This window comes from Pygoscelis adeliae, unplaced genomic scaffold, assembly GCF_000699105.1.
Source record: "Pygoscelis adeliae isolate BGI_AS28 unplaced genomic scaffold, ASM69910v1 Scaffold316, whole genome shotgun sequence".
NCBI lineage: Eukaryota > Metazoa > Chordata > Aves > Sphenisciformes > Spheniscidae > Pygoscelis > Pygoscelis adeliae.
The window spans coordinates 473,656-500,448 of record NW_008824905.1 but is presented as its reverse complement, the minus strand read 5'-3'; the positions used below and the strand labels follow the sequence as shown (position 1 = coordinate 500,448).

Here is a 26,793-nt window from a genome sequence, read left to right as displayed (position 1 = left end):
AAACTTTTACCCAACATAATTACGGGAACTTTTCATCCCAATCTTATGGACTATATTTTGGTATGAGTCTAATGAAGTTATTTAGCCAGTGTCTTATGAAGGCAAGACGTAAGTAGTTTCTATTGTTCTCTGAAAGGATTTTGTCATTGTCAGTTTGGCTAAAGGGATTTACATTCTTAATTCTGTACTGAAAAGCTTCTCTAGTCATTGAACAGGAAATGATGAGCTTAAAATGACTGAGGCATTGTCACCTAAGTCACTTAAGCTCTTCTGAAAATTTCATTTGTTCGGAATATGAAAAGAGAAAGTATCTGGCAAGAAGAGTTGTAATAACACCTAATTAAAATAAGCACTTAGGAAGTTACTTGTTTTTCTTTCTAGCCTCATGCATCTAGAATAATCATAGGTGTTTAAAACAGAAGATAAACACACGTCAAACGTGAAATCTCTCAAGTATTCCTCAGGAATCTGTTTGTAGACTGTGTATGGTTTAGTCATTGGGATATTGGATTTTCTTATTTTTGTGAGGTGAAAAAAAGGTGGTCTCAAGGAAAGAAACTGGAGCAAATTGTGATCTGATAAAGTATGTTGTCCATGTGAATTTCAGTACTTTACTAAAATTAACAAAGCAATTGGGTTTTGAAAAGAAGGAGCCCGCCAAATGAGAGCCTTGGTCTTGTATGTAGGGGAGATGGCAGTTTATCCTGGACATACATAGTGTCTGGCTTTTGCTCACTGGGGAGCAGGACAACACTGTGGATATGTTAGCTCAGATTGTTAACTAGTTCATGGCTGGTTTAATTGTCAAGGGTCTCAACGTAAAAATATTTTGCCGGGAGAATTAGTAATTTCGTGGAGTCTGAGTTCAGCTTTGGAGAGACAGTATTAGCAAAGCAAAAACAACACGCAAGAACAGCCCACGTTTGACAAAGGTAGTCATCGAGTCAGGAGAGCTGCAGTGCTTCTCTTAGCAGCCTCTGAGAGCACTGAAACACATTTTTGGAAGCGTGAGGGTTGTTGTGTTCCTAAGCAAGAAAAGAAGCACAATGTTTTATCATTTCTAGCCAGCCGCTGAATCATGTCTCACCGATGAGCGATAACCTATGGAGAAAGAAGGGATATGGTTCAGCCGCTGTGCAGATGCCCTGCCTGGGTCCTGAGAGCGCAGCCATTGCTGAAGTTTTGGACAGAAGAATTTATGAGAAGAGCCCTTCCTTGGCCGTGATTCAGCTCCCAGTAACTTGACTGGGCTTTTGCTGGTGACAAAAGTTACACGCTTACTGTAAGTGTCTGTATAGCACTGAAACTCGTGCCAGTCCTTTAGGATACACACATACTTTTATGGGCGTGCATATAAAGTGGTTCTTCCCCACCTCTCCCCATTCTTGGCTGATATTTCTGACATGTTTACCTCCAAATTAGGTTTCTGAAAGAAGCCAGCTTGTAAAAATCACTCGGAAAACAGGAAGGCTTAGTGCTGTAAGACGAGTCTGAACAAAACCTGTCCCCTTGCGAAACTTTGTCTCCTTTACATTCTGGGGATGAGGTCTAACAGGCTGTGTAATGCAGTGCTGTGGGACAGGGGCAGAGATGGGGATAGGGAGCAAAGTGTGGTTGGAATAGTTGTCGTCTTGCACAAGAGCTTGCTCAAACAGTACCAGAAATTCCCTTTTTATCTTGCACCATGAGCAAACATGAGCTGTTTGTTCAGAATACGGAGTGGCTCCTTATTGGAAAAGACCGAAGAAAAACAGATACCAAAACATTTGCTCAACTTTCCCATTTTCTCAAGTGTTTGTTGCTCGTATCCAGCCATTTCTCTGTAAATCGCTGTGTCACAGGCAGATGTGTGGCCGTGCAATCGGAGCTCTATTTATTAGGATTTCTCCTGATGTAGTCCTCCCTCCCCACTGGAATTAGGGAGGATGCTCAGTGACTTCCTTAATGTTTATCAGGTTTCCCTGCTTATTTAAGTTAATGAAAAACCTTTTTCAGTGCCAGATTCTCAGCTGACGTGCTGTCTGAGCACCACCACTGCTATGGCCTTGGAATTTCTGTGACTAACCATTATTTGTTTATTACTTTCTCTCCATGAATTTTATCACTCAGACCTCTGAAAACACTGAGTCTGGCAAGAAAAGAGGAAGAAAGTAGATAATTTTTATAATTCCTCCTATTGGAAACCATCTGCACTCACCAGAGGCAAGAATTTGCTGTTGTAATTAGCTGCCCCCAAACAACTCGGCCACCATTTGCCCTTCTGAGAACCCATTATGTGATACAAAATGAAAGAAAATGCATCCTCTTTTTCAGTTCTGTATTTCAATAAGGAAATTAATAACACACAATATTGAAGTGAAAACATTTCAACAAGCATTTATTAGGTACATAAACATTTTCAATAAATAAATAAATAAATAAATAAATATTGAAGACCAACTACATTCTTATGCAAAAGTAAACAAATAAAAAATATAAATATAAATAAATAAAGTGCTTTTTTCTAACCAAAAGATGGCATTAAAATATATGTTTATACCTTCACAACACTAATTCACAATAAATAAGATCTTGAAAATGATGGCACAAAACCTGATGTCTCCCTAACGGCTCCCTAATTTTGCAAGCTCCCTTCTTCCGGTCAGTAGCCCACTCTGAGTGGCAGTGACCTAGGCACAGTTGATCCTACCTATCCGTGCTTTCCTGGAGAGAAGGAGTTGCTGGTCTTTTCCTAAACTGTTAGCAAAAAGGGAAGGTGTCATTTAGCGAAAGCTCTGCTGAGAGTGCACTGTACTGATCCAGCTGTGTTTAGCAAAAATGACTCCAGAATCGTCTCCATCTCCTTTCACAAGCCATTTTTTCTGCCAGCTTTTTCTGGTGTCAGTGGTTTCTCTCCTACGTAATGAGACCTCTTTAAAAGACTTAAAGTACTATTGTCAGCTAACTACAGGAACAGGGAATCCATGCTCTCTAGACGCTGTTAGAAGTGTGAATGTAGGAGGCAGGCGGAGGTGAGCTGCCAGGAGCTGCATGAGCGTCTCTCCCATTTTTGCCTTCCTGGAAGAGTTAGGACATTTTTCTTCTTCGTCTTAGGACACTGTCTCAGGTTTGGCGTTTGCCCTAGAAAAAAGGAAAATGGAAAAGGAGACAATTAGAACTTGTCCATGGAACAGGTATCACTCGATGGGATCAAATGAAATCTGCCACTAAGGGTTTGTGCTCCTGTGTCCAAGCGCCTTAAAAGCTGTTACTGAACCTAAGGGACACTGGTACATTGTGACATTTTCACAAGTGCTCAGTAACTGTGGGCTTCCCTAGTTCAGTGCTTCATTTGACACCTCTGATTTTTCCTCCGCTTATCTAAATACCATTATTTTTGAAAAACTGATTGTTGCTTTGTACCATTGCAAGCAAGAGAAAACCAGTTGATTAATGCCTGGATTTCCTGAGCACTTGAGCTGCAGGTTTTCGATACGCTTGTGCCTTACACAAGTGTAAGAGAGGTGTAGCTAACATTCACATGGGGTGTGTGGCACAATAAGGGATTGAACCTAATATTATAATTAAAGCTCAAAGCAATCACAGTGTTTGTCCCGGTTAGTGAACACAGACGGTAGTAACTGTGTGAGGAGACAGAATTTTTGAATGCTTTACGCTGTACATGTTTGCTAGCTCACTTAAAATACATTTTTTTGATAAGCCATGCTCACTGAGAACAAATGACTCACTTGTCCAGAATTGCCTTGATGATCAGCTTCACCCAGGGAGCAGTGGGCTCCAGGCACACTTCTCTGCCGTCTGTCAGGGTAGCTCTGCAACAGAGAAAAAAGGAAGGGAAAAGGTCTACTTAGTGAATTCCAAGGCAACTTCCCTTTTCTCTCGTAACATCATTCTAGGTGTACGCTTACATGTTCTCCTTTACTTTAAGCTGCATCCGTTGAGGCTGTAGCCCAACATAAAGTTTTTTTTTTTTTTTTTTAAATGGTTTCCTATCTTCTCATATCTGTTTGTTTGAATGCATTAAATCATTTGCAGGACTCACGCTTTTCAAAATTGCTTCTTTTTTTACCCCAGCTTGCTTTGTATTTGTGATGGTGTTTGACTGAAGGGCTAAATCTTTCCGTCTTGATTCAGAAACTGTAGTGCCCAGTCCATAGGAATATTGTTACAGTAAGAGTTCTGGAATTGTGACCGGATTGTATGACTGTATGCTAATGGTAGTTTTTTCATTGACTTAAGTAGAAGCGTGATCATATTTTCGACCTAGCCGTTAAGATTCATGTTTTGATCACTTGCTCAGCATGGCTCTGTGAATTTAATTCTCTTCTCACATGCTGGTGGAATTCAGAGCTTTAGAAAGTTATTTGCTGTCTGATGACTGCGAGTTTAGGTTGAAATATCGCATGGTGTGTTTGAAAGTAGAGATTGGCAAAAGCAACTTTTTGGTTGCTGCGACTTATAACACGTAGCATATTGTTTGTAAGAGCAACGAGCGTTCGAGTATCCACGCCTGCTGGCTTGTTACATCTTTCAGAGAACACTTACATCATCCTCAATGTAAAATCTGTTTCCTTCTTGTTAAGTAATCAGGAGGATTTTGCAAAAGCACTTACATGACTTCAACGTTCTTGCAATGAGGCCCACTAGGGATGAGGTTCACGTTATGAATGAACTTGGGATGGATGAACTTGGAATGGGTGCCTACACACTGGCACCGGAGTTCAATCGCTGAGCGTGGCAGGGCCTTACCTGTAAAACCAGAAGAAAAAAAAAAAGGTGGACTGTTTCACTGTTTCCACAGGAAGCACAACATGTTCTTTTTGCTTATGGTATTAGAATAGTTATTTGCTACACTTGTAATACATCATAGTACCTCCCCCGTCAGCATTTACACTAGCAATTAGTTAGGAGAGCTTTTGGAAGGGTTTCTTTACCTTTTGTTCCAACTGCGGAGATCAGGAGAAGAGTCAGGACAGCAGCCACAGCCTTGCCCATCATGATGCAAGAGTGTTTCTTCCTTGTGTCGCCTGGGTCTGGTTCTGTGGTGAGGTGAGCTCCCGTAGCCCCAAGTGCCTGTGCTCTGGGACCTGCCGCGTTTATATGGTGCCGTGGCCTCCCCTGTGCACTCCAGCGTCATGGGTGGGTCATACCAGGGGAAACTCCAAACCTGTAAGATGCTACTGTGAAATGAGTCACGGGTGAGTGGGTAAGCCCCTTTCCCTAGATGACCACGAAATTGCTTTTCATTAACAGAAAACACTTTATTAATTAAAGAAATATAAAAACATAGAATATGCACAGAATTACCCTGTACTTAGCTTTGTGGAATCTGTAGGGGTTTTCTAATACTCTATTTCTTGTGATTATTTTCTTCTGTACCTTTGTACTTTTGCTGTGATTATTATGTTACTCTTTGTAAATTTCCACTTCTGGTGGAAGGCATTTGATCTGTGATTTTCCATCTGTGTGTCTTTGGGCTTTGATTTTTTTTTCATTTTAAGACGTGACAGAAGTAGGAGCTAATACTTTGTAGAAATGATAGGTACTAGAACTGGATTTTAATAAGCTCCCCTTGTCCTTATATGCAATTACATTTTAAAAAATCTTTCTTTATATGCTGAGATGACTTCTGCAGAAATACTTACGGTACTTGTTGATACATTAAAACCTAGCATCACTGAAATAAGCAACTGAATCCAGGCTGACTTTGTTGTACTATTGAGAACATACGGAATATATTATTGTGATATGAATTGCTTTGCCTAATCAGGTGGATTTTTTTTGAGGATGACTGCTTCTTCTGAAGCCAAAACTTCTTAACTGTTTGCTGCTTTGAATTTGGGCAGAGGAAAATTCTAAAAGCCGCTGCAGGATTCTACTTCTGAAATAAATTGAGGCACTTTTGCAAATTTAAATCTGACCCTGTAAAGAGAAGATTTCTTCTGATTATGATAAAATTAAAGGAAAAGTGAAGATGGGATCATGAAGGGGCATTATTCAGATAAAGTCAGAGACGCACAACCATTTTTATTAACAATAGAAAATAATACTAAGACACAAGTGGGCTTTTTGGGGGTTAAACATTAAGGAATCCCGTTATTGTTCTTCTGCCAGGTAATGGAGACAGTCAAAGGAACAAAGCATAGGACCAGATAGGAATGAATATAGGTTTAGTGGTCTCTGGCTCATCGTGAAGGACACAGAGATTTATGTATTGCAGACTGAAATTCACTTAATATTACCGTATATATCAGTGTCTGTAATTTTACACAATTTACACAATTAGGTTTATAAATAGCCTTAGAGGATGTGTTCTGAACAGTAGCCTAATAAGATGTGTAGATATGGAATTAAGCACCTGTTTTTCCTGTACGTTTTCAGCTTGCAGTGAGCATGGCTGGATTAGCTAACGTGAGCACATAAGCACTTAATTACAGCCCTTATGTGTCAAACCAGAGGTCTGCCTAGTGAGTATCCTCTCTTCAATCATGGCCATCAGCAGATGTCTAGGAATGTGTAAGAGAAGATCGAGTGTGTTTCAGACTTATCCCACTCTGAGCCTGGTTTCATTTGATGCCTCCTGATTCTTTTATGGCAAAACAAGAGTTAGATATTGATCCTTATCCCCGATTTCCATCTCCTTCATAATTCTGTAGACCTTTATCACATCTCCAGGTGATCTCTTTTTACAAAATGTTGTCCTGTTGCCTGATAGCAGCATAGACTGGGTTGTTCATTCCTATCTCTGGACTTTTTATTTCCCCCTAACACACTATTTCCATGCACATGAAACTCTTTACGGAAATGCAAATTAGAGTATCCATGGAAATGTCCTCTGACCTGCATACAAGGAGAAAATGGAAGCATAAATTGCACTGCCTGAGGAGTGTAGAACTCTTTTCCAGATAAACCCAAGAAACTGTTCTTTGTCTTTAATTTCATTAATGATTTTCATTAACTCAAAGATAAAATTATTGCTTCTGTATATGTATATATACACTGTATATGCAATGAAGGTGTTATTCTTTGTCTTCTTTGCGTAAAACCTACTGCCTGTTGTGTTTTAAGGAAGTGTTTATTTCTGCTTTCTTCTTATTCACAAAATGAGATGTTTGTGGCTCTTGTACATTACTACTCAAATATAAAGAAAGGGCTTAGGTGTCTTACATCTATCATATATGACATAATGATTACAGTATAACAAATCTTGATACGGAGTGATGGGAACAACTGAGTAGAGTTCTGGAGCCCATGTTTTGACTTGTAATTTAAGAGGTAGTGAGCGGAAGACTTGGCCTGCAGAAAACCCACACTCAACAAAGATAAAATTCCTTTTGTGGTTACAGAGAGAAGTCAGAAAAGATGAACCATAAATGAAGAGATCACATGTTTTATTGTAAACTCTTGTGATTTGGGCGAAAGCTGCTGTTTCAATTTATTTACGAGGACCTAGTTTTGGAGATGTGAGGCAGGTGAATTAAAAGCTGCTGAATTTCTTTCTAATGCATGCAGTCTCTGACTGAAGAGAATAATTCCTAAGCCTTAAACATGAGTATCGTAAACAATATCTGGTAGCCTTCAGCTGAATAAACACTTTTTTGTCATAAGGGTCATAAATATAGTTATTGAGAAGCTTCCATTTTCTTGGCATAAGAGTGCCTTAACACCTATCAAGTGATCAGATTTCTGAGAAGTGCTGGGCTTATCAGCAATATATGACACACAGGAATGCAGACTATCCTGCACCCAACTTTTGACATTGATGTGTGGTACAGAAGTCCCTGTCCAAATCACACGGCAAACTGGTACGTGCTAAATGAGTTCAAATCAATGTGTAGATGCTAGCGCAGGCATAAAATCTACTAATTCCCCTGATCAAGGCTTCTGTATCAGTTATGCTATGGTATAGCAAAGGGCAAGAGATAGCTTGAGATTCCCGAGTGAAAAAATTGGAGTTTCTCAGGTCATTTTCTGTACGTTTCTCCCCAACTTTCCCTGACTTGTGAGTGACCTGGAACTTTACATTTCCTTATGCTCCCATGAGCAGTGGGGGATTTCTTTCCCCTGGGGAGCCCCTTGCACTGCTCTGTCCTCATCTCCCTCAATGATTGCTCAATGGTAACTTTAGAAATCCTGCCTCATGCCTGGAATTTTAGATCCAAACATGCAAAAGATCATTTAGAAATAGCTGAGCAGCTGAGTCAGTGACTGTTGTGGTGATTTTTAAAGAATATTAGGTTCAGCCGGAAAGGGTAGTCCTGCCTGAGTTTTTAGATTTCCTTCAGGCAAGTTCTTCCTCTTATTTTCGTATACTTCTGTGACCCTGTACCCAAAATCTATGCATACTTTTGATTTGCAAAGGGAAAATGTCTCAACTTCTTTGTGTCTTTGGCAGTCTGGGTCTGTAGTGTCATCTGTATTTTGGCGGTGAGACAGTCTCTACCGTGAACCTTACCTGAGGCAACTTGACTGACTTGAGAGGGCCAAACAGAGAACTTACTTACACTTACAAATACCGTAAGTATCTGTCTTTTCCCCCTAACTATTTCTTAATTAGATAGCAACAAAAACCCAAAGATCTTAAGTTTGCCAACTGTCACACTGAATGACTTTTATATGAAAGATATGGAACAAACGGCTGTAAATAGAAATACAACCTTGAGATACGTGTTTAGTACTTATATTCCTGGTCTGGGTCAGCCCTCTACAAAACTATTCTTTTTCTCTTTTGCTTAGTTAATATGCAATTCTGAAAGCCTAACTCATTTTGATGAGCCCTTCCTCTCAGGAAAGGCTCGCTGAAATTCATGTGGTTGTCTCTGCCCCTCTTCCTGAAGCTGTTTATGCTTGATATTTACCACCATTAACGAGAATGGAAATTGCATTCATTTGCTTCTAGAAGTGCTGGTCATGGAGTGAATTGTATTTTCTGAATCAGCACCTACTGGGCCGGTGTTACAAAGGTCACTGTGCGAGTGCCCTCACAAAGGAGTATTAATTAGTCATAAGGTTGCACAAAGTCTTCTGAGAACAAGGATGACAGCCAGAGCTCTGCTGTACCACAGTGCTACTTCCTCATAGTGCAGAAGATGATGATCCCTATTCCTGTATTTTCCGTGCGGCCTGTGGTTCTTGCTGCAGAGAGGTACAGTTACAACACCTATGCTGGTGAATATTTTTTTCCACCTACAATGCTGATGAAATCTCTGGTTTAGAGGCAGGAGAAGCACCTTCGAGTTCTGTGTCGAGAGGACCTGGCACGTGGATCTCCCTGCAGCACAAGCAAGTGCTTAGCAAAACGTAATTATATAACACATCTAAAACTATCGCTGTCGCTTCTTTCTCTCCTGATTTTTCTGTTAGCCAGCTTAATTTCCCTTTGTTCATCTTGCTAGCTGTTCTGCTTCAGCAAAGTCCCTGAGCCTCAAGCAGAACATTTATGGTTGACTCAGAACTTTATTCACAGTTTTCAGCAGCATGAAGGAATCCAAAATTGCAGTCCTTCCTTTCTGTGCCCTTTGGCCGATTCACAATACAATCAAAAGCCATTTACTGATCGGGTTTGATGGAAAATATCTGCCTTTGTATATTCCTGGGGTTTCCCTGTGTATGTAGTAACTGCATAGGAAATGAAGTCATCTCCGGAAAGGGAAGTCGCATTGGGAAGAAAACAAAAAAGAAGAGAAGAAAGAAAACGGACAGGATGCTGCCTGAAGCATGATCAGGATGTTCATGCTACTCAACATGCAGCAACATTTTGATGGTTTAATTGCAGTAGTTGCACTTTTAAGGAAAAAAAATTGCAGTAGGATTACTCGGGGACTTTCCAGTATTTCAGCTGGTATCACCATGTGTTGACTTTCATATTAAATAAATACCTTGTTTCATTAATCATCACAAGTAACTAAAAACCAATTACAATACATGAACCAAAGAGTTACTCAAACAGTTTATTTAATGTGACAAGGCCAAGACTTCCAGGACTGAGCAGAAACAGTAGTTGAGAATAAGAAAAGGACTGGAGAAGATACTTAGGAGTAGCACTTGCTCACACTCCCTCCCTTACTCCCTGGCCTCCCCTTTGCAAGTTTCTATCCCGTAGCTGTGCCAAAACTAGAAGTTTGTTTTCTAGGTAGCCTTTATCTACTTGAGGGAGGAGGATAAAGTAATGACAGTTTTTCCAAAGCTATTGTGTTTTCAAGCCTATTGCAAAGCAAAGCAGAGTTAACAACCCCGTAATACATGGGTATTGCAATTCTAATCATCCGCCTACTGCTGTAAATCAGGAATAAATGAAAATCAATGGAGTCACGTTTTGGCATTGGATCTAAATCTGAAGAAAACAAGGTCCTGAACTCAGAGGCAGTGAGACAATGTGAAGCACAACAGCTACTAGGAGACAGAAGAGAATGCATTGGCCTCGCATTCCTGTGTGTAAATCATCAAGGCATTTTTTATTTCCGAAGTTTCAGCTGTACGGAGGAAAAATCAGTTTGAACTGGAGATAGAGGGCTTACGTGTATGCTTCTTGCCTGCACCTGAGAGAACAAAGGGTGAAGAGAGAAGAACTTGGAGAGGAAGGGAACTGCAGTCTGCATTTTATCCACGAGGGCCCATCCCCATTATGTGGAAAGCTGGCTCCTCGTGGGACTGATCGTCATTGTTTATGTATGTATGTTTACATCACATGAAACCAAGACAGAGTTTTTAGCTCCTTAAACAAAGACCTCTGACACTGGAGCTGAGGGAGGATGCTCCTGAGTAAGTGCCAAGCTGGAGGCCAAAATGGAACAAACACATCCTAAGGAATCTGCTTCTGGTGCGGTCCTGCTGGTCAGACACTGCAGAAACATTAGCTGACTCCAAGCAGGTAACTCTTCCCCAGCAATTCATTTCTGCTGGTTTACTTACAGGTTAAATATTTGCCCTGCTGAGTGCATGGCATCGATTTTTGCAGATTAACAATTTGTGTTTGCTCTGCTCTGTGGTATGTTGATTTTGAATACGTGCTGTGGAAGAGATCGGTTTCCCCTATTAATAGGTACAAATAAGAATTTGCGTTGCAGTTGCACCTGGGTATTCTGCTTCCTCTTGCAGTTGTTACAGATGCCGGGCAGAAGTCAGGAAAGTCAGCTGAGATGGGAACAGACCCCAGGTCCTGTCTCTTCCCACCCAATCCTGCTCCTCAAGAAAAAAGAGCAAAGGCAGCACCTCCAGCATATACCTTTTCTGATTGGTAACACTATGCTGGAAGGTAATGATTTTCAGGGGAACCAAACTAATTTTTCTTGTCACCGGCTTTTGCTCTTCTTTCCTTCATTTCATGTTGTAATTTTGTTCCTATATCAAATTGAAAACCCCAGGGAATAATTCACATTATTCTGACTTCGTGGCAAATCCTGCTATGGTGAACTTCCTTTAGCTCCAATGGATTTTGTAACACTGATCAAAAGCCAGCAGCAGGTCAAACAAATGCATTATGTATGACCTGTTTTGCCTTCTCGCACTCCTCATAGATACGTAATAGCAAATCAGAATACTTGTGTGACAGGGACAGTTTGTGAATTTGCACCTGTTTTTTTCCAAGCACTCACAAATAGCTCGCCAGATTTTTAAAGGCCCAGTGATACAAAGACAGAATTTGTATTTTTTAAGCCTCCGTAGATTGCCTGCAGTATTATAGCACTTTTGGAAAGCAACTCTGTGTGTAAAGTTTCTCAGGTTTTGTGAACTTGAAATTAAAAATACCATCGTTTAGCAGTGTAAATCTATGTCTAACCATCTTGGTAGTTGTACTCTGAATCATATCTCCTCACATCCTAAGTTTCTAGTATGTTTGCAGTTCACCCTGGTGCTTTGGGGAAAGTGATGAAGCTATTCTTTAACTCTTCAAAAGAAAGGGACTTGACAGTTGAAAGTAGTCATTTGTCATCTGACCTACACACTTCCTACCCAGATTGATCTTCTTAATCTGAGGTAGATCCTGTCTCTATATGACCGATTTGCGTACCGTATGACTGTGGGTCTGATGTTTACCAAACCACCATCAACCACGATCTGAGCTAGCTTGAACTGTCACGGTTAGAACTGCGAGTGGTTTTATACCTCGAGGAATTCCTAAGGTGTGTCCTGAACTTCTGAAAGCCCTAATCTCTCTCTGCCATTCCCACCCAACCCTCTCTTCAGTATTATGCTTCGGTGTTTGTCCTTTCTGGGCTTGGATTCTCTTTGAATAAAAGGCACCTTCTCCTATTTATTGTGGGAAAAGTATTTGTCATTGGGATTCAATTAAAAATGTAAAAATTACTCTTATATATCACTGTTTTTCTTACTTCCAGCCCAGAGCTAATTTACTCTTATAAAAAGTAATGTAATTAGAATACAAGAATTTACCTACTTCAATTTAGCATAAGCAGCTGTGTTGACACAGACCATTAGTGGTTGATGCCAAACCCAAATGCCTGAATCTTTAATGTAGATCAAGGATATAAACCTACAGCAAGGAGTTCGGTTTTCCCCAGCGCTTTTTTCCTGAAGGTCTGCCAATACCTGTTTGTTAAGTCCAACCTGTTGAGGTATCCAATCCCAGTACAGTTAACCAGGAAACCATCCATTATGAGCGTAGGGCATGCACTGGGGATAGTCACTGAGACGAACGTTTAACCACCCACATAAAGCAATATCCCTTCCCCATTCTTCTTAAGTGTAATAACCACTGGAGAGCTTGGGAACCGTTAAGAGTCATTATAAGCTTCGATTCCAGCATATCTTTTATCATTTTCATTTCTGAAGCGGCATGCATGACTGCACACTGGCTGAAAGTCTTTCATAAAGTTTATCTTGTCAATCACACATATCCTTCAGAAAAGATTTCCATTGCTTCTGCAAAATCTCCATGATTTCTGCAGTTTTGGAGGACAAAAACTCCTTGGGTAGTAAGATGTCCTCCAGAAGAGTTTCTCGTAGACTGTCGGAGAGTAAATGAGAAATGTAAGGGACCTAGGACCTCTTCTTCTCGGTTAGACTTCACGTTTGCATCTACTTTTTGGTTTTGATGAGGTTTAAAAGGTTATCTCCTGAAAAGATTGTCCTCATGTATTCTAGTTTTACTGTTCTACTTGAGGCATTTGGCCAAGTTCTGTTCCATCAAATCCACTAAGGATTTGCCAGTCTTAAAGGACTTGAGATACTTTGAGACAATTTTTTTCTCCTTCCTGTTTAGTGTGTCCTTCCTAGGAATCTTTGAGATGATCCAAAAGCAACTCTGACTTTCCCACTCCCCAGGAGGTCTGATGGAGCAAACCTTAGGGACTAGGTATTCCTCAGAGCTGGTAGGAAATAAACGGAGCAACATTGTAAGCTCACCATTCACTGTCTGATTTGTAACGCAGCCCTGAGAGCATGAACTTCCCCAGTTCACCTTTTTCTGGTAGTAGCATCACATCTATCACCACAACTAAAAATGTTTTCCCTTTTCTGAAGCCGTCGTGAACAAAACAGAGATTTCTCGCTCCCTATTTCAGACAACCTCCTCAACAAATCATTGCATGAACACTCTGGGTTGGAAATACTGATGTCCAATGGCACCGCAGGTATCATCTAACCAGACATCAGTACCTCTTCCTGAGCCAGACGGAGAATCACAGTTTCACAGAAGAGCCCTCTGGAGAACGCCCAGTTCACGCTCATACAAACACATATGCACGCACGTGCACACACACACATCCTACCTGTTCAAAGCAGGGTCAACTAAAGCAGGTTGCTCAGGACCTTGTCAAGTCGAGTTTTGAATATCCCTAAGGGTGGAGACTTCACAACCTCTGTATGCTTTCGTTTTATCTTAGAGTTTTGTCAGGAGCTCCTTGTTCATCCACGCAGGCCTCCTGCTGCCTTTGCTTGATTTCCTGCTTGCTGCGATGGACCACTCTTGAGCTTGGCGGAGAGGTGATACTTGAAAATCAGCCAGCACTCCTGGACCCCTCTGCTCTCCAGGATGGTCTCCCATGGGATTCTTCTGAGGAGATCCCTGAAGAGCCCCAAGTTTGCTCTCCTGAAGTCCACAGCTGTGATCCTGTTTTTTGCCTTGCGCCCTCCTTTCAAGATCCTGAACTCTACCATTGAGGGTGCTGCAGCCACAGTTGCCCCTAGTATGATTTATGCTAATAACCTAATCATTTTGGGGTGGTAACAGGAGAGTGACTTTTCTCAGACCGGCAAGGAGCACCATTGCAAAAATCGTAGTCAAGTTTTTGCCAGAACCTCACTCTGTGGCTCAGTGTCACCTGTAACAACAGGTGACAGGGTGATACGTGGATCCTGGCAAAGCAGTTAGGTGGTGACAGTTACTTTGGCAATATATGGCATGCAGAGTTTGAGCCTTATGTCCAACCTTGAATCTTATAAGATCTCATAGCACATTAACATGGCTGCTCTAACACTCCTCCTACTCTACATGAGCTTAATCGTTACTTTTGTGTTGACTGCAAATTTGGTACTGATCGCAGGTGGAGCGTGATGAGCGTTTCAAGAGTGACAAAAGTCTTCATGAGTATAGAAGGCCTAGCAAGCTAATAGAGTTGGGACATAAACACTTTTCGGGAAATAGTACCTTAAAGAGTAATTACCGAGTGCCATATTCAAAGCATTTGACTGTCCAGCCTGAGTAAGTATGGACTTACGTACAATTGTGTTAACTTGGAGCCATCTTTGGTGAAAGCTTTAAGTTACACATGTGGAAGTGCAAAGGTCCTGTAACCACACTGCACCTCTCAGCTCTGTTTCTGGAATTTTTAAATGCTTTTCTGTGTGAAATGAAAGTCCCTTTGGAAAGTATTGCATATAATAAAATTGTCCAGTTCCGTGTACCAGGAGCAGTGACAGGGGCTGAAGGGCTTTATCTTATTCTGTACATGTGGTCGTTAGTTGTAAAACACTGTGCAATTATTAGTTCATAAGGATTTGGCTTGCGCTTTAGTGAGGAAGATGTAACAGTATTTTTGATCAGGGAATGGTTACTAAACCAGAGTTTGAAAACACTTTCCTTCCAGCTAATGTTGCAAAACGAGCAGGATGTGCACTTCTTGACTTGAACGTCACTCTGTTCACCTTTCACGTGAGTTTTTGAAGTACACTATAGAAGTGTGGGAAAGGGAATAGCTACAGGTTACTCTTGAACTCATAGTCTTTGTAATTATAATCTTTAATAAGGCTTCAGTTTCAAGGTATAGAATTGGACAGGAAGGGAAAACATGAGTTCTGGAGTATATTTGTGCAGCCTCATTGAAATTTTTAGTCTTTTATGCTCAGTTTCAAGATAGAGCTCAATTTATCATTGACCTTTGAAGCACTGTCTACTGAAATATACATTCAGAATGAAAAACCTGATGTTTTCTTTGTTGCTCTGGCGTAAATACTCCTGCCACGACGGACAAGAAGATCCTGTCCAAAGCTTTCTATCACAGTAGTACTTTTCATCATGTACTTTTTTCATTGGTGTTTTGTGGTACTTGTTCAAGAAGTTACTAATTAAAAATTGTGTGTCATGTTTTAACTCACCATAGTGCATTCTGAAAGGAATGCTCGTAATTCTCTATAAGCCAGTGCATGTCCTACTCTTTTCACAACCCAGTTTGAAAGGAAATGCCAAATGTTGTGGTAATTGTTTACCAAAAGAAATTCCAGATGAAAAGCATGTGTCTGTAGCAGAAGGCATAAGAGCAAAGAAGTTTGGTTTTCATACACATTTTTTGAGTACTTATGTGATTTGTTGACAGTAAGAAGTGTAAACAAGGTGGCACAAGTTCAGACAATGAATGAATTCCTTCCCTTCTGAAGATACTAAAAATTGCATTTCACCATTTAGGCAGAACATTAAGTCAAGTTGTGTTGCACCATGGTGAGTTCCTCGGAGTCCTCCTTTATTGGCCTCTCCTTATTTCTTCTCTGAATCAAGGATATTTCCCAATAACCAACAGTTATTGTGCTGTTTTACTATGTTTTGGACAGATTAATCCAGAAAGGAATAGTGTTTCTCATTAACATTCAGTCAAATCAGAGTTTCAGTGGAAGACTTTTGGGACTTATTTTGAGATCTGGGAATAGGAATGGGCTGAGATTTCTAAGGTGCTTGTTATTACAGACTTGTTTTTTTCACTCCAGTGCTGGTCATTTTATTTTTAGGGTGATTCTTATTTATTTATTTATTTGTGGGGGGTCCCATTTTATACTCTGGCTCTATGATAGTGGTAGTGAAATAACTGAAGAGACGGTGCAAAAGCTGCACTGCAGAGGTGGGAACAAGAGGCCAGGGCTGAGGAAGGCGTAAGAACTTCTTACGCTGGCTTCCCCAAAGCTGTATGTCTCAAACTACATCCTCAGTTGTAACAACATAGAAACATAGAGAATTATTTACTGTAACCCATGTATCAACCCATCAGACGTGCTCTATTATTAGCAGGCAGATAATATCTGAAGGATTAGCGACTATTGCTCTAAAGCCTTAAAGAACTAAGGCGCCATCAAATTAAATTTTACGACACAGTGGAATTACAAGACATAATGACATTTTTATAACAGAACAAAAGCTGTCTTTATTAAGCCTTACTACCATATAGGTCACTTCATTTTGTGGCAAGTTCAGTCACGTTGGCTCTCCCTGCTAGCAGCAATGGGTGTGAATTAAGCAAGTGTTGGATATCTCTGATAATATGCTGAATCCCTTAACCTCAACAGCAACCATTGAGGGTATCAGGTACGCAGTGCTGCTCAGGACGCAGTCAGGCCATACTGTTATTATTTCTAGTTTACATCTACTGTCACAACTACAGCATTACAGCTAGAGCATTGTGTTGCATGTGAGTGCTGTGCTATAAAGGGAAAACAAGCAGGCCGGAGACAGAAGAGCAGTTGTCGCCCAAGGTGAGTTGCTCACAGACGTGCCTCACGTCTTTCAGACCGTGAATATGTCTCCCCGTGCTGTTTACCTGCAAAAGGCAATCTCGGTACATTGCATCTGCTGTTTTTCAGAGCCCCGTTCTGAAGCCCATGTACCAGCCATCACCAAATGAATCATTTGTTTTGGGGACATCCAAAGGCCATTTTCATGTCATTCTTTTACTCGGAGGCAGGAACTTGGTAATGAGTTCCAGCAAGACAATAAAATCATACCCGCATCATGTTGCAATCTCATTGCGTTGCACAGTGTCATCCTGGGAACCATGTGTAAGAAGTCACTTCTGCACTAGTGGCACGCAAGCAAGGACACTGTCATTTTGAAAGAGCAGTGGTGATCCCTCTTTAAGGAGAGCAAGGCAGCTTCCTGCCTAGGAGCGGCAATCAGCATTTTAACATTTCTGCTAAGTGAGAATGTGTCTGCTCCGAGCAGGCAGCATTTCACCACTGTTCAGCCTAAGTTCCTGGTGTAGCTCATTAGTAGGTTCAGAATAATCATCTGTCCCTGTAAGAGGATCAGTAAGTGGATTCATTAGATCCTCTCTATCAGCATAAACCCAGCAGACAGCATACACTTATAAAAGTCAGGAGTGGCAGAGAGTGCATATACAGGGTTTCTAGCAACAGTTGCAGTCGTACCAGATGGCATCTTACAGCCTTTGGTGCAGGGCTTACAGCAGGTTGTAAGAATCGAGCACCAGCAAGCATCCTATTTTCCTATTTTTGAAGAGTGTCTAGAATAATGGGCTACTTATCTGAAGCTGAGCTTTTGCACGCTGCCTCAGCAAAAATTAATAGTAGCGGTGACTCAGCCCCGTGGTGCTCCGCACACTGCCCTGTTGCTGAGCCACAGCTCTTCAAAATTGGACAGAGCCTTTCCACGCCCTTCAGTGCTCTTGCACAGCCAGCAGCTGCTTGCTTTTGTCCCAAGCAGCAAAGAAGAGGCCTGAATCACAAAGCTGAGATCAGAATCCGGATCCGAAGCTCCCATTCCTGTGTGGGTATTTCAATACAGAAATTTTGTCTAAGGCTCACCCCAAGGATATGAAATCACTTTGTGAGAAGAAAACATAGGTGTGCGTATTTTCTAGCTAGTGTTACCTGGTATGGGATGTGATGTTAACATTCTGCAGGCAAGTTAACAGCATGGCCTTTCATATTTAAAGTTGTACCCTTGAATCTGCATGCGGATACTTAAATAAGTGGCCTGATTTTCACATTTGTAACTGCTGTTGAAGTTGCTGGGTGTCTGTGAGAGCAATAACCAAGACATTTTCACTATCTTACTTTAGAACTGCCCACATGAAAGCATGGACCCATTAGGAATTTTCAGCTTAGGGCAAGTCCCTTCTGAAAGAAAAGTATAAGGACAACCCAGGACAAAATCAGCAAGTAAATTACACTTATTGCATGTACATGATGTGGAAGATTCATAAACTCAGAGAAAAGACAATCACATGCCTAAAGCATTAACCCGGAACCCCGGAGATTTCAGTCTAGCTCTTGGCTTCGGTGCAGTTTTGTGAGTGTGGGATTAGGCCAGGATCTGCAAAGATCTCATCAAAGACGAGGCTGTCATCCTCAAAGGTCATTCCAGAACAAATCAATTACCTCTGAAGATTTAAGTTTTCTTTCTTTGCGTCTGACTTCTCCTCTATAAAATTACATAGCTGTGTAGGTTGAAGCTGGCTGCGTCCCAGGAGATGTGTTTGAGTTACCGTGACTTTTTTCTAGAGGTGAAGAAGAAGAAACACTATAAAGTACGCAGCATGGAGGAAAGGTCATTTAAAGGCCTTGAGAACTGAGTGATTAATATTTTTATTTTATTAAAGAATATATACGCTTTAAAAAACAGGAGCAGAGGATCGCCATGGGTTACGTGACTAAATAAAGTATTGGCACAGTTCTTAGACTCAAGTACAGACCTCAGACAATGTAAGTGAAACCAGGTTTTCTTTTTGCAACAGTAGGGTTTGTGAGTGACCAAGTATACAGTATGGATCTAGAAGGCCTTTGAAAGAAACATCATCTTCATTCTGTGTATTTTGCGTGAAAAGATGCAAATTACAGGTATGAGCTTAACTTTAACACTTCAGGCACTTTAACCTTTCAAAATGGAAACAGAATCTGTAATTCAGAAACACAGAGGCTTGCTTTCTTCCTTTCTGAAATAAATCTACCTTATAATCCTCTGGAAAGGATTCAAGCAATGTATTTCACCCTCATCACATTTCATAAACAAATAAACTAACAAAGAAAAAAGCATTTGGGTTGGGTTATGGTTTTGCTCCACACCTTAGAGACAGGAAATTCAGCTACAAGTGACACACTGGTTTTCAGTGCAACCTGTTTTGTTTTCATAGTAATGCCAGTTATAGACAATCGCTGAAAGCTGAGCTTCCTGCCAGAAGCTGACGCCAGTCGCGCTTCTAATGTAGGATTTGCATGATTTATTTCTCATTTGCATTACTTGACCTAATACATTGTTGGGGATTGCAAGGGTCTTACTCACCCCATTGAAGTCACTGAGGTGATTTCCCTATCACACTTTCCACTTGTGTAATCTGATATGTTTTTCCCTCATCTCACATGCCTTAACAAGATCGCTTAAGTGAAAAACACTGCCAAGATTTTCTTCCAGTATATGATACGGTGCAAGCTTCAAGCATCTAGGCATCAAAGACATGAAGACATCATTACTATTAAAAGCCATTGCACATTTTTTTCCTAGGGAAATTGCTTTTACCATCGTAGCAGAAAAAACAATGAAGTAGTATTCCCCCCTCGACATCATGCACAACAAAATTAAGTGTTTTCCTCCGCATTTTGGTCTGGTATTTATTTTTGAACAAGATGTAATAATACACTAGCAGGACACGTCAATAGCACCAGAAGTGTTGTCAGTGAAATGCGTCAGTAACGTAGAATAAAACCTAAAATAAAATGCTTGCCTCTCCTATAGATTTTGAACTGCATGTTGAAAAGCTTTCCAAAGTATTTTAAGGTTCTGCCCTAATACAATGTCCAAACATAGGCTTAAATCGTGTTCTTGAGGATTGCTTTGAGCAGGACTAGAATAAACTGATGCCCACGTGATTTTCAGAACTGGTGACAAAGAGGTACTCTCATTTTATTTTATGAGAAACATCTTTTATAAGAAACAGCATAATTTATGATACTGCATTGAAAGTAACACGCAGCAGCAAGTTACTGCATGCATATACAAACCACCCAGGAAATAGCAGGCTGTTGACTGGCTCACTGAGCCTTCTCTTTTGAACACAAGTGCTGCATTGTATCGTCAAGTCTATTTTTGAGTTTGTGCTTGTAGCGTTTTGCTGTGTCTGTTTCGGGCACATCGGCCTGGTCCTGGAAATTGTCAGGTTATCCATATGGGTCATTACTGGTAAGAAGCTTACGTTTATCAACGAAACGTGTCATTCAGCAGCCTCAGTGAAAACTGCCTAATAGACAGTGAGGGTCTCATCCCGGGAGAAGTCCTCTCGACAGAATCCTCTTGTAGCACTAGTCCCAGTATCACTCCCTATCTTCCACATGAAGATTTTATTTGCTGTCTATTTAGCAAGAACAGCAGCCACGTTCATCCTGCAGGTGATCCAGTGCCGGCATGCCTCCTAAGAACTGCAGCACAGGGGTATCTCAATCATTTTAGGTGTTGACAGATCCAGCAGATAAGAGCTCAGCCGTATTTATGCAATTGCAGTGTTTGATGGGAGAGAATGTTTTGCCTCTTTGCGGTCTAGAAACTCATTAATCTGAAAGCTAAAAGAACAGATATTTTCCTATTCACAACAATGGCAGAAGCAGCCTCTTGCACTTAGAACAGAATGGGCTAGAGTGGCCATATCCAATTCTTGTTTTGTCCCGGACTTACCATTTTTGGTCCAGATTTTTTCCTTTAATAGTATTTGGCTTTGCTAGGAATATTGGGATTTCTCTTTGCAAGTGCTTCAGTAACAACTGCAAGCAAGCAGGAGACTGTAGTATCAACCTTTCTGTCACTGAACTGTTGTAAAGCTTATAACCAAAACTGCACATCTCATGCCCTTTTTCTGCTCTCATTTCTTTCCCAGGAAGATCTACTGATATCCCTGAGGATGGACTCATTTTCTGTTTCACATCCGCTGCCACAGCCTCAGAGTCAGCATGGGCACGCCTTTGGTAGGGAAACGTGAAGTATGGTTATTCAGTATGGCTACTGGTGTATTGCGGAGAGTGTATGAAGGACAGATGTTTCTAAGTCAATCCCCTCCCTCCCTCCCTGCATTTTTATTCTCCTTCCCTCCCCCTTTTCTGCCCCAGGTCACCACAGTAAAATGCAGCGCAATAAAAAGTAGTTACAGTACTTCTTCAGGCAGTCTACTTAGGAAGTCAAGTTTTTCCCCACATATCTTTTAGCCAGGAGGTATGTAAAAGACTGGTAAGGCAGCAGTACCTACGCGTGAAACATCCTTCTCCCAGGAACCCACTGACTTTCTTCCCCCACCATCTCTTCTGTTAAAAAAAAAACAAACAGCATAAGCAGTTCCGAGCCCCAATGTTGCAGTGACTGCAGGCAGTTATGCAGCAAGAGAAACATGGGTAGCCCTCTTGGTGACTGCTTTAGCCTTTCTGCGGGTCCAGGCAGGTGCACAGTTCCACCTGGAGGCCAAGTGTGATTCAGCAGCCTCTTGTCACCAAGAGCGCCTTCGGAGCTCCCTCTTAATGATATTAAGAGACAGTTCAACACTAAATCCAAAATCTGTATGTATATCCCTGCGCTTTTCACACACATCGAATTCACTCCACCTGATCATTACTTATGTACAAGAACGTTTCACACTTGCCCTGGAAGCCTCCGCTGTGTTGTGACTGAAGTTGTTCCCCACAGTTATCCCTAGCTGTAATCACCTATCAGTATTATTAGATAGGATCAAAAGGTCACTGATGGGTGACTTGATTGATACACATGCTATATCATATTACACTGTATGTGAAGAGGACAAGGAGAGCTGTTTCCCCTTTATATTTACCTCAGCTCTTTAAGATGGACTTTTTTACCTTCCTGATTTGCCTCGCATCAAACAGCACAGGTCCCAAAGCAGCTCTGTGGGACTCAGACCACCCCTCTCCAGTAAGAGAAGTGACCATTACTTAGTCCTGCCTTCTGTTTCTGAATTTTTATTCTTCTACGTAAGTAATTTCTCCTCTCTTGAGGAATCTTTGGTGATGGAGACAGTTGATTTCCCTCACGGAGCCAGAGTATCCCTACCACCTGGGTCCCCTCTGCCTGCAGGCATTCTAGCAGGTCCTGAGCCACAGTTTTTGCCGACAAAAACTGTGTTAACCCTTCCCCAGTATTTAAGGTGTAGTCCTTTCTTAGTTCACTAACTCTATTCTTGGTTCTTTTTTCTACTAATTTGCCTGGTAAAGGTATCAACTTACTGGGCTGTAGTTTTCCAGACATTCAGAAGACTTACCTTTAAAACCAGGCCATTTTCAAGTCTGGTATCAAGGCAGGTGTAAATGTGAGGATTGGCATCTGCTATGTTTTATCTCCACCTGTCGCATGCTAGAGTCAGTACTCCTTTAATTTTTTCTCCTTTTGACCATTCCTTAAACTTTGGAAGCTACCTTCCATTGTAATAGCCTCCTTAACACTGTTTAGTTATATGGACCCTTAAAACATACTTACAGCATAAATTTAACAGTTATTTTTTCTGCATTCCAGAGTTAATAGAGCATTCTCTTAAGTGGTAACTGCGATACACAAATCCTGACAGGTCTTACACACCCTCCACCAGTGGGAGAGTAAATATATTTCAGCTTCGCCACGTTAAACAGAAGTTTTTGTCGAAATGAATTCTGCCAGCCAAATAGATGCGTCCTTGCGGCTACACCACCTTGTGGTACTTCCACTCCACTGCACGCTAATTATCCTAGAGTTACAGGGCAGGCACTACTCAAAGTTCATAGGTATTTGCCTGTATTATATTGCTGTTGACTTCAATTAGCTATAACTACTACTATTAGCATTTATATTGGAATGGTGATTTTCTTTCTGTCCTTTAGAGACCAGGACAAAGGCTAACAAGTGTGTAATCAGAAACATTTATAGTCTAAATAGTCAAGGAAAGGTAAAGCGGAATTATACCTTACACTGAGGAACAAGCCCAGTGTAAGATAAGCAGTTAACCCATCAAGTAACTTTTATTAGTATATCAACTTTACCTGCACCTTTTCAATACAACAGCATTTACTCAGTTTATGTACCACGGAAGGCATGCAATAACACATTTTTCTGACAACAGACTTGGTGGAAAATAGAGCTAAAGAAAGTAAGAAGACATCAAGCTAGACAAAGTAAGTGAGAGCTGGCAGAGATTATTTTTACATTTATAAGAACTTGTCACAAAATCCAAGGCCATTTTGGTTTTGTTTCAGCTGGTAAATTAAATACCAAATCATAGATTCTGCAAGACAAATTTGAAGTTATGACATTTTAGTTCCTAACATCAGTGTTTGAACAGATGCTGCATTAATCAAGAAAACCTCCACTTTTGAAAGTATTTTAACAGCATATGATTGAAATTCATTTATTTGAACAGCATATGATTAAAATTATTTTTACTCCACAGAGACCCTGGCAGCTTGCAAAAATTAAGTGCTGCAGTGACATGTGCAATTGGGCCACAGATCCAAGTTCCTATATACAAACAACACAAGGCACCAGGAGTTAAGTGTCTTAGCTCAGTCCTTTTTAACTACATTTGCCATTGTGTTTGCTTTTTGTAGTAAAATAACAAAAGCAAAAACACCACTTTAAATGAAGATCTTTTAGTAGATATGTCTTAGATGCAGTGTCTGGCATAGCAGCCCCAGGTACCCTGGGAGATGGAGCGGAGGATGAATAGCCATGACTCACGTTAGCTCTCTGGTACACGTTTTGCTGCAGGAGCCAGTAGAGGCCAGTGCAAACTCACCGTGTCGGGCTGCAGAGTACCCGCAGCCCAAGCCCAGCTAGCACTGGCAGGCACCGTACACCACTACTTCTCTGGCAGCAGTTTAGCTGCTCTGCACACACCTTAGCCATCTCACCCGCTAAAAATCTACCCTGGTACCTTAGCAAGGCAAGCTGGGAGGAGCCAGAGACCTTAGCCACAATCAACCAAGAATCCAAACACCAGACAAGGTCACAGTGATAAAACAGGACCAAGGTAAAACCCAGAAATCAATCCCCAAGTCTCAGTCAGGTCATCCAGCAACTGCCCATCAAGTCTAGAGTGAGAAAAGAAACAAACCAGTACACAGATCAGGATCAATAAGGTCTGCAGCCAGGCGCAGATGTGTCTACCACTGAGATAGAGACCAACTCTTCTGCAACACAGGTCAAAAAAAAAAAAGCAGCTCCTCCAGGCTGAGCTTAAATAGGGTCATTGGCCCCTGGGCAGGGTTCAGGGGTGGGGAGGTTCCAGGTGAGGCAAATGAGGGTCATTAAGGTGAATTGGTGCCCTCAGAGTGCAGACACTGAAAGACATCTTACTTTTCATTTTGCAGCATGGAGTTATGCATGTGTCATTGCCATATGAAGTCCATTACACTGGGAAGAAGCATATTCTGCACCTGGCAGGGCTTTGCCCCTTGGTGTGGGGTAGAGGAAGCAGAAGGATCCAACCCCAGAAGAATGTCGCCTTGGATGAAATTTCAGGTAACAAAGGCAGCTGCCTGTGAACAGCAGAGACAAAGGACTGTCTCTGGGAAAAACTTTGTCATTTATGTGCAAATCTGAGTTGTTATATGTCAAGAGAGTGGTGCCGGGCTTGAACGTTCACCTCAATCTTGTAAAAATGGTCGTTGATCTGTGAGTCTTCAATTTCAGGATATTTCACTAGATGTTCCTTAATTTTTCACAAAGGTGTCTGAAATCCTGAAATTTATTGCTGTAAATGAAGGCTTGAAAATTCAGTGCCAACTCTTGCAGCGCTACTGAGCCAACTGCTACAGAAGTGCACAGGGGCCAAAGCAGATCTATGCAGATACCAGGTGCTCTGGGAGAGGAGCTCCCTGTCCATATGCCTCCAGTAATAGCTGGACGTTTACTGCTCAGATGCGGTTCCCGTTTCTGCAATAACTTTTGCATAAAATTTCACGCCTGAAATGGCTTCCATTCCTGCGCCTGTTAGAATCTGTGCTCTCCGCACAGACCTGGGCGAGCATACCATCCAACTTACAGTCCTAAAGAAACTCCTATTTCTGTACAGCTTTTTAGCTGATGGAACGTCATCTCACTGGAAACTGCCTGCGTCACCCAGCAGCCCATGGTTTCCTGCGGTGAGGATTGCCTCCTGCAACCGTGGTACATTTCCCCTGTGCGGTGTACGCCTGTGGAAGCTGGGACAACACCGTCCCAGAGGCCGAATTTGCATTTCCAGTGGGCAGTTTGTTCAGATTCTTCACTTGTAAGGACATGTGTACTGGCTAGAAGCAAGGTATCGCCCGCAGGGCTGAGAATGACAGTGTCAGATGGATCGAATTCCAAACTGGAAGACACACCCTCTGAACAACTGCGCAGGGAAGAATCTTTCCAGAATTTCAGCATCTCCTATACAGCTATTGACTCGTTTATGTTGCCTTACACAGGAACATGCAGAGCTCACAGTCCAAATCAGATAGTGAATTTATATACGGCTGTGTTGCATATGCCTCCAATTCTCATCTGGCTTTGTTTTTCCAAAGCACATCTAGACGAGAAAGACATTCAGATGTCCTCAACGATGAGATCAAATTTTAGCCTTGTTAATTCCCATGAAACGTAGTGTAGGTTGTAAATGTATTAGCCAAGCACTGAGAGAAGATTTAGCCCTTCAAAGTTAGAGTCACTATTGTTTCATCCGGTGCCACTGAAATGCCACCGCCTCCGCCATCGAGCTGACACATAGGACACAGCGCTCATTGTGCTTTAGGGCCCTACTCAGAAGAGTTTGGGCCTTGGATATCTGAATGAGAAGAAAAATGTGATCCGTACAATCAGACGCTTAGGAGAAGACTATGAATATGACACAGTAAGTATATAAATGTATTTATTCTTGGTAAAATACGCTAGACAGCTGAATGCCCAAAGGGGTTACTTGATACTGTAATAGAAAAGCAGCATTATGGAAGGACAGGACCGATCCAGAGCAAGCAGTTGCAGTATCTATGGGGTGATTTTCAGCAAGACTGAGCAGAGTTGAGGAGTGTCTCGGTGTCAGAGGCTGAACGTTCTTAGAGAGATCTGTGGAGTCACAGAGGTCTCTTCAAACCGCCAAACCCAAGGCAGAACTTCAGTGAGCCAGCCCAATCTGTTTTGCTTTGCACTTTCTCCTTTGCAGTGCTCGCTATGTTTGTGTGAGACCTTCAAGAGCAAATTAATAAATAAATGCTACGGATGCTTATAGATCGTCTGCTCTACTGTCTGTTTAGATATCTAAAGCAGTACAAAAATTAAAAAGTCTGTTCTCTCTCTGAACAATTTTTACGATGCTCTTCAGGGATGTTACTTGCTTACGCAGTCAATATTCATTATGGAAATGTTTTGGAGTCTCAGATGTCTCTGTTTTTATGCTAGCTTCCCAGCAGTTTGATGTATCACTCAAGTTCTTTGTGCTTAGCAGCATACAATGAAGAACTGTATGCCGTGCAGAGACATCGGGACACAATGCGAAGAATGTCTGCACTGCACAGCAACTGAGAGCAAAGGAGCGTGGGCTGCGCAGACACAGAGGCAGACTGCAATTGCCATGCATTCCCCCCATGCCCATCAGCTTCTGGTTCCTCACTTCATAATCACAGAGCAAAAACGAG

The 26,793-nt window shown here is 41.5% G+C and overlaps 1 protein-coding gene across 1 annotated transcript; it reads right to left on the bottom strand.

Annotated features, from left to right (window-relative positions):
• Positions 1 to 2,985: 2,985 nt before the first annotated feature.
• Positions 2,986 to 5,073, bottom strand: LOC103917696 (interleukin-8-like). Its single transcript, XM_009324881.1, has 4 exons — positions 4,935 to 5,073; positions 4,614 to 4,749; positions 3,729 to 3,812; positions 2,986 to 3,120 (listed from the first exon to the last, which is right to left on the bottom strand). Exons 1-4 carry the CDS (start codon positions 4,996 to 4,998, stop codon positions 3,090 to 3,092), a joined length of 315 nt encoding a protein of 104 aa, XP_009323156.1. The 5' UTR covers positions 4,999 to 5,073; the 3' UTR covers positions 2,986 to 3,089.
• Positions 5,074 to 26,793: the final 21,720 nt, after the last annotated feature.